This window comes from Daphnia carinata, chromosome 1 (genome assembly GCF_022539665.2).
Source record: "Daphnia carinata strain CSIRO-1 chromosome 1, CSIRO_AGI_Dcar_HiC_V3, whole genome shotgun sequence".
Lineage (NCBI taxonomy): Eukaryota > Metazoa > Arthropoda > Branchiopoda > Diplostraca > Daphniidae > Daphnia > Daphnia carinata.
In genome coordinates this window covers 12,580,353-12,588,385 of record NC_081331.1, presented here as the reverse complement: position 1 = coordinate 12,588,385, position 8,033 = coordinate 12,580,353, and the positions used below count along the sequence as shown (strand labels likewise).

At 36.4% G+C, this 8,033-nt stretch overlaps 2 protein-coding genes and 1 long non-coding RNA gene across 3 annotated transcripts; 2 read left to right on the top strand and 1 right to left on the bottom strand.

The window, feature by feature from the left end:
* Positions 1-74: 74 nt before the first annotated feature.
* On the top strand, positions 75-1,800 carry LOC130690970 (uncharacterized). The gene is made up of 4 exons (XR_009421356.1): positions 75-338; positions 409-592; positions 656-999; positions 1,102-1,800. It is a non-coding gene; the product is annotated as an uncharacterized LOC130690970 (long non-coding RNA).
* A 3,411-nt stretch (positions 1,801-5,211) lies between these two features.
* Positions 5,212-5,963, bottom strand: LOC130690967 (uncharacterized). The gene is made up of 3 exons (XM_057513851.2): positions 5,680-5,963; positions 5,441-5,623; positions 5,212-5,375 (listed from the first exon to the last, which is right to left on the bottom strand). Exons 1-3 carry the CDS (start codon positions 5,949-5,951, stop codon positions 5,228-5,230), a joined length of 603 nt encoding a protein of 200 aa, XP_057369834.2. The 5' UTR covers positions 5,952-5,963; the 3' UTR covers positions 5,212-5,227.
* A 599-nt stretch (positions 5,964-6,562) lies between these two features.
* Positions 6,563-7,852, top strand: LOC130690966 (RPII140-upstream gene protein-like). The gene is made up of 6 exons (XM_057513850.2): positions 6,563-6,785; positions 6,844-7,009; positions 7,075-7,163; positions 7,245-7,321; positions 7,377-7,548; positions 7,609-7,852. Exons 1-6 carry the CDS (start codon positions 6,607-6,609, stop codon positions 7,799-7,801), a joined length of 876 nt encoding a protein of 291 aa, XP_057369833.1. The 5' UTR covers positions 6,563-6,606; the 3' UTR covers positions 7,802-7,852.
* The last annotated feature ends 181 nt before the right edge of the window (positions 7,853-8,033 follow it).

Below are 8,033 nucleotides of genomic sequence, written 5' to 3'. Positions count from 1 at the left end.
TACAACAAAAGGATGGTAAGTATAAACATTATTATATTGGTTTTCAATTATTAACTATTGTTTATTAGATCAAATTATGAAGCTGCAGGCCCAATTATTGGAACAACACAAAATATTAGATAACAGCAAAGCTAAGGATGGTAAGGCCTAATACGTAATGATTCTATTTATTTGCTTTTATTCATTTGTGTTTTGTAGCTCAAATTTTGAGTCTACAAGCTCAGCTAGGGGAAAAGAACAAATTGGAACGGAACAGTTTCCAAACAGTGAAGGAGGTTTTTCCAAACTCATCCCTAACTGAACATGAGGATGAATTGGCATTAGGTGAACACAGTCAGGTACCTAAACTTTTCAAATAAGAATTCAAAATAAGTATAGAATTTTAAAAAACAATTATTTATTGTTTAGTTATTCAGTCTACCACCTGACAGTGTTTTAAAGTTAAATTCTGTTAGTGCTGCACTAAAAGAATTGTTAGTAATAAGTCCATGCAGCGAAGGAATTGAACAATTGTGGGACTGTATTTGGGCCGAAAATAGGTGTGGTATGGAAACTGAGATATGGCATGAGTTCAACATAAAACATGAATTAGGTACTTTTCGGTTTTTTGTCTATTGAAAAAAGTATTTTTAATGCAACTATTTTGCATACACAGAATTTTAGTGGGGGATCAAGTCAAGTCTGGAAGTGTTACAGGATGGAAGAGTGAGCCTACAGTTGAAAAACACTGAAAGTGCATTACCATTAAGGTATGAGGTAAAGTAATAGAGTATGCAAATTGTCTAATGAGAAGTACCATCTTGTGTGAATGAATCCTGTGTAACAGCAATCCTTTATAGTTCTGTCACAGCTAGAGCCTCAAATAATTCTGCTGCTCTGGCTAAAGAACAACTTGTCCTTTACGTTCAGAGTGTTGGTGAAGCTGGGTACTTAAATGGCCCTAAAGATGTTTCATTTCGTTGGCATTGCAGCGATGAACATCATACATGGACTGTTTAGGTATGAAAGGAATTTTCTTGAAAATTTTTTGAATTTATGACAAAGCATTTCTCCTGCTTTTTGCCAACCATGTCTAATCTAAAAAAAAAAATTATCCAATAGGAAAGGATTTTCAGCATACTGGGAACACAACTATCAACAATGCAACATTCTAGGGGTGCTATTTTATCATTCAAGAGCCTTGTACAATGATTTTCATCTGCAATTTGTATGGCCTTTCCCAAGCTTCTGCCAGAAGTTGAATCTATAAGTCATGTAAGTCACATGAGCAACAATTGATATGTTTAATGGTGTTGTTTTTCTTTTCTCAATATAGGTTAATAGTAAAATTGGATCTGAAAAGATTCTTGGTTGGGGCAAGACACTGAATAAATTGTATTGATTGGATGGATGACATGACATTGCTATACTTAATTCGGATTCCCCAGACGGTATTTGATATTAAAAAAATTGAAGTGCATATCTGGGCTCCCTTCTTTTCTGAAGCCCCGTTTCCCCTTGACTCATAATAAGCCCGTAGGGGGTCATGCCCCTACTGTACGGTATATATAAAAACAACATATACCGAGGTTTGGAGGGCTCTGGCCGGAAAGGGGACGTGGGGTGCCGCTTAGTCCGATGATGTGTTCACGGAGGGTGACGTGGCTGCCCACAAATCCGAACTAAAGGTTAATCGCTCCTGTAAAAATGTTCCAAATCTTCAGCTCTTCTTCCGGCTTCTCTTAGCCAATCACCGGGTAATCTCCCCGGTGGGTCAACAAGGCAGTGTCTCCCCCTGCCTGGGTTGACGGCAACTCTTGAAAGGGCTATTGTGCCTTTTTAAAGTTGCAAAAATAATTGTAATGTGCAGAGAATTGTCAATAAAATTTTTTTTATAAAATGTTTTTTGCAAAATTTATTATTTTCATTGTCTGAATTCACACATTACATTTATCAACTTTTTTTTTATTTAGCTTGCTCAATTCATCTTTATTGTTTTTGCCACCGTTGTATCGTTTATCTGTAAGTATTCAATTATTATTTATTATACTAATACATGGATATTTTCTGAAGTAATTTTGTATTTGTTTATTGTTTTACTGGCATGGGAATCGATCCCCAGACATTCAGCGTGCAACGCCGATGCTATAACATTGAGCCACGAGATATATTTAAATTTTTTATTATCGCATATCATATGTTATCGTCTAGGATGTTTATGCAGTCTTTCACAACTATATGTTTATCTTTCTATTCACTTCTTAAGGTCCATAGCTCTGTGGTAGAGCATTCAGCTGCGATAACTGTTACCCTGGGTTCAAACCTTAGTAGATGTATAAAGAGCTATGTCTAAATGTAGAAAAAAATATTGCAGTATTGGTCAGTTTTATTCAAAGTGTAAATGCAAGTCCGCAAGTGACTAGAAAAAAGCCGACTTGACATTATATGATTCATGGCTCATTGGTAAAGCATCGGCGCGGTATGCCGAACATCCAGGGTTCGATCCCTGAATAATAAATAAATGCATACAGATAAACGATAAACCAATGGAAACAATACTTACCATCAAAGGTGGCATAAACAATAAAGGTAAAATGAGCAAGCTAAAAAAAAAAAAGTTGATAAATGTAATGTGTGAACACAGACAATGAAAATAACAAATTTTGCAAAAAACATTTTATAAAAAAAATTTTATTGACAATTCTCTGCACATTACAATTATTTTTGCAACTTTAAAAAGGCACAATAGCCCTTTCAAAAGTTGCCGTCAACCCAGGCAGGGGGAGACACTGCCTTGTTGACCCACCGGGGAGATTACCCGGTGATTGGCTAAGAGAAGCCGGAAGAAGAGCTGAAGATTTGGAACATTTTTACAGGAGCGATTAACCTTTAGTTCGGATTTGTGGGCAGCCACGTCACCCTCCGTGAACACATCATCGGACTAAGCGGCACCCCACGTCCCCTTTCCGGCCAGAGCCCTCCAAACCTCGGTATATGTTGTTTTTATATATACCGTACAGTAGGGGCATGACCCCCTACGGGCTTATTATGAGTCAAGGGGAAACGGGGCTTCAGAAAAGAAGGGAGCCCAGATATGCACTTCAATTTTTTTAATATCAAATACCGTCTGGGGAATCCGAATTAAGTATAGCAATGTCATGTCATCCATCCAATCAATACAATTTATTCAGTGTCTTGCCCCAACCAAGAATCTTTTCAGATCCAATTTTACTATTAACCTATATTGAGAAAAGAAAAACAACACCATTAAACATATCAATTGTTGCTCATGTGACTTACATGACTTATAGATTCAACTTCTGGCAGAAGCTTGGGAAAGGCCATACAAATTGCAGATGAAAATCATTGTACAAGGCTCTTGAATGATAAAATAGCACCCCTAGAATGTTGCATTGTTGATAGTTGTGTTCCCAGTATGCTGAAAATCCTTTCCTATTGGATAATTTTTTTTTTTAGATTAGACATGGTTGGCAAAAAGCAGGAGAAATGCTTTGTCATAAATTCAAAAAATTTTCAAGAAAATTCCTTTCATACCTAAACAGTCCATGTATGATGTTCATCGCTGCAATGCCAACGAAATGAAACATCTTTAGGGCCATTTAAGTACCCAGCTTCACCAACACTCTGAACGTAAAGGACAAGTTGTTCTTTAGCCAGAGCAGCAGAATTATTTGAGGCTCTAGCTGTGACAGAACTATAAAGGATTGCTGTTACACAGGATTCATTCACACAAGATGGTACTTCTCATTAGACAATTTGCATACTCTATTACTTTACCTCATACCTTAATGGTAATGCACTTTCAGTGTTTTTCAACTGTAGGCTCACTCTTCCATCCTGTAACACTTCCAGACTTGACTTGATCCCCCACTAAAATTCTGTGAATGCAAAATAATTGCATTAAAAATACTTTTTTCAATAGACAAAAAACCGAAAAGTACCTAATTCATGTTTTATGTTGAACTCATGCCATATCTCAGTTTCCATACCACACCCATTTTCGGCCCAAATACAGTCCCACAATTGTTCAATTCCTTCGCTGCATGGACTTATTACTAACAATTCTTTTAGTGCAGCACTAACAGAATTTAACTTTAAAACACTGTCAGGTGGTAGACTGAATAACTAAACAATAAATAATTGTTTTTTAAAATTCTATACTTATTTTGAATTCTTATTTGAAAAGTTTAGGTACCTGACTGTGTTCACCTAATGCCAATTCATCCTCATGTTCAGTTAGGGATGAGTTTGGAAAAACCTCTTTCACTGTTTGGAAACTGTTCCGTTCCAATTTGTTCTTTTCCCCTAGCTGAGCTTGTAGACTCAAAATTTGAGCTACAAAACACAAATGAATAAAAGCAAATAAATAGAATCATTACGTATTAGGCTTTTCCATCCTTAGCTTTGCTGTTATCTAATATTTTGTGTTGTTCCAATAATTGGGCCTGCAGCTTCATAATTTGATCTAATAAACAATAGTTAATAATTGAAAACCAATATAATAATGTTTATACTTACCATCCTTTTGTTGTATTATCTTATCCATTTTTCAATTGTTCCTCCAGCCACGCGTTCCATCCACGTTCCTGAACTAACTGCGAATGGCATCCAATGGACTGAAATTGCCTACGCCAGTAATAACGAGTCTGAGCGGTAGATGGCTACGTGTCGGAAAAAAAGAAAAAAGTGTGATTTTTCTTTTTTTTTTTGGCGAAATTTTTTTTTTTTTTGTGTAAAACGGATTGCCATAAAATTGGCGAAAACCTTTAAACGTACTCTTAGTTTTCTATATTATATTTTTTCCGCTTAACCAGAGTAAACTACCAACATGCTGCCCTTTTTTAATCAAAAAATTTTTCTAACGCATTATCCTTTTGCGTGAACGCCAAACAGTCTTTCCTTGACAACCACAATTTTCACAATCTAAAACCCACTGCATCGACTTCTAGTACCCTTGCGCAGCTAACGGCATTGCACAATGTATTTATTCCAAAAACCTTTGGGCTACCGGGAACTTGGTGAACACCGTAGGTATTATATTTGGTTATTTAATAGTCGTGACAAAAATCCATCCCTAAAAAGATATCACCAACAAAAAAAAAAGACATGAACCTAAATATTAATAAAAAATTCAAATACTGCAACCAAGTTAGTGATGTAAAAGATCGACAGGTCTTGTTTGAGTACCAGAATGTATTTGTTGAAATACAATTGTATGAAAATTATTTTAGTTTTCAAGAAGAAAAATAGACATTTTAGCCATTATGGCATCAACTGTTGAAAAATTATTCTTGAAATTCAAAATACTTTGTAAATTTATTACAGCTTGTGGTGAACAATCGAAAACTTCAAGTAAATATTTTGCGTTGGTCAGCCTGTGAACAAACAAAGATTATATCAAATGGTGCCATGAAGTGTAAATCATCTACAAAGCTGATACTTATTGACATAGCACAAGTTGATATCATCTATCCACTCAATCATTTGACTAATTGGTGGATAAAGTGATGTTCCTTGATAGACTGCTGGGATAGATTGTGTCGTATCACAGTAATCCACATAAACTTTATAAGTAACTTCACAGATGCTTTTTATTTTTTGGTTCAATTGATTAAGCTCCTCTCTGACTGTAATTATAAAGTATTATTTCTAGCAAAAACTTATTTATGTATTTCATACAGTAAAATGGTCATTGTAGTCATCTCCTCTTCCACCAAGGCTCGGATGATCTGTTCCAGTTTACCTTGTAGATCAGGAAAGTTTCTGGATAGCTCACAAGGTTCTGTTCTTAGAACACATTCTAACTGATCAACCAATCCTGCCAAAGCCTGAAGTGATGATTCAAAACTTTTAAGTATTTCATTCCATTTAACACGATGGACGTCAATTGCAGAATAAGTTTTTAGTATGCTTGCTCTCAGGATTTCCATATTGGAAAAACTTGAAAACATTTGTAGTGGCGTCTGCTTAATACTTGTTTAGCGAAAAACACTGTTGCCGATCCAGTGAGTTTGCAAGTTTGGTAAAGGTTGTTTTGGTGAAGATTTTTTTTAAGCTTTGTAACTTACCAATAAAATGTTGATCAACGGTTATCTGACTCATAATCTTATACCGATACATCCATGCGATGCAATAGCCGTTCATTGCTACTGACATTCCTTATTATTATTCAATTTAGCAACGAACAGATGCGCTTAAGATTTTAAATAAAAAAGAATTACGAAAATTGATTTTCTATTTTTCATGAGATCATAAATTTGGGGGAAAAGGGGAAAAACTATAACAAATGTTGATGCGCTAGCAGGATGTAGCGCAGGGGTGCTATAGCAAAGTATTCAACTCTCTCGGTGTTCGCACTATTACGCAGTATTACCAAAGTCATGACATTAAATTATACTAGAAGTCTAAGTGTCGGGAATTTGCAACCAAAAGTCGTAAACCCTAGATTCCTTTTGGGAACTTGCCCACAAGAGTTCATGCCAGCTAGCTCACTGCAACATACGTTGAATGACAGAAGAAGAGGTTGCCTAACACAATGATATCTTGCAATTGTTGTCTGCTAGTAAATTTCCAGCAAAACATACGCTACCGGTATAAGTTAAAAAAATGTGGAAGCGAATAGTACCTGTGCGATTAGGACTTACCATTTTTGGCGTGGAAATAATATCGAACAACGATGTTATTGACCCAACTTCTCCAACTGCACAGAAGCTAGCAGAGAGGGCAAATATGAATATTCGAAATGAAACCGGCTGGGATCGACTGAAATCTATATTCGAAACTGAGTATTTCCATTTCAACACTTTCATTAGTTCTTATTGGTTAACTCAATTCATGCAATAGTGAGTTTAACAGCATCAGCCCTGAACTGGACAATGTTCTCTCTGCTGGAGCTGCAGGTCTAATTGCAGGAATGTTCCTTGGAGGCATCCCTGCATCTAAGATTGAGTATGATGACTTCATAAACAGGAACAAAGCATCCACATTTGAAAATCATTTTGAAGCCAAAGTAATGTAAGCATTGAATTCAAACAAAACAATGTAGGTATATCTAATTAGGATTTACCATAACAGAGCAAATTACAGTTCAGTGTAACCAAGTCTATGGCTCAAGGAGGCTGGAGAGTGGGATGGAGACTGGCTCTTTTCACAGGGGCCTTCACGTGAGTATATGCAACAATTCGGCAAACCACAACCAAAAAATTCTGAAGCACAATGATTAACAATGTTGGCAAAACCAATAGATTTTTTACCACAGCAGTGTCGACCTACAGGAACAAATCAAGTGTGTTTGAATACTCAGCTGGTGGATTACTGGCAGGTAAATGTTACCTTCCTAAAGAACTATTGTAATCTTGAATAAATTTTTTCTGCAGGAGCTATGTACAAGCTACCGATGGGACCAAAAGCAATGATCTCGGGTGGTTTTGCAGGAGCAGCCATGGGCACAGTAGCAGGTGTCCTAACAGTTGGAATCATGAAGCTTAGTGGCACTACAGCTGAGGATTTACGCTACTGGAAGAAAGGATGGAAAGAAGCCGCCAATAGGTACGAAGTTATTCAGAAAGAATTTTTGCTTGAAGTTTAACCAAAATGTCACTTGAATAGGGAAGTAACGGCTGAGAGTCCTCAAAGAAAAGAAGCGCTTGGGAAACTGGGAATTGCACATGATTTAGAATTGGCCATGAAAGCAAATTTGCAAACTACTACTAATAAGGAAAATCGTGAAAATGAGGACAGCAACAAAGATTTGAATGGACAAAACGCATTACCAATAAAATTGGTAACATCGTCTAGCTGAATAGAGCTTACAAAGATTGGATGGTCACATAAATATAATTAGTCATTGATATTTAGTCTTGTTGACGTCTTGATTGGCGATCTGAAAAAAAGGGCTGATTTTGTTTGTTTGTTTTTTGGGATAAACAGGTTGCCATAGATAAGTGGATATGTATGGCAATCCGAAAAGCAAAAACCCAATATTCCTGGTCCATCTCATGAATCAGTTTCAGAAAACACGCAATCCTTCATGC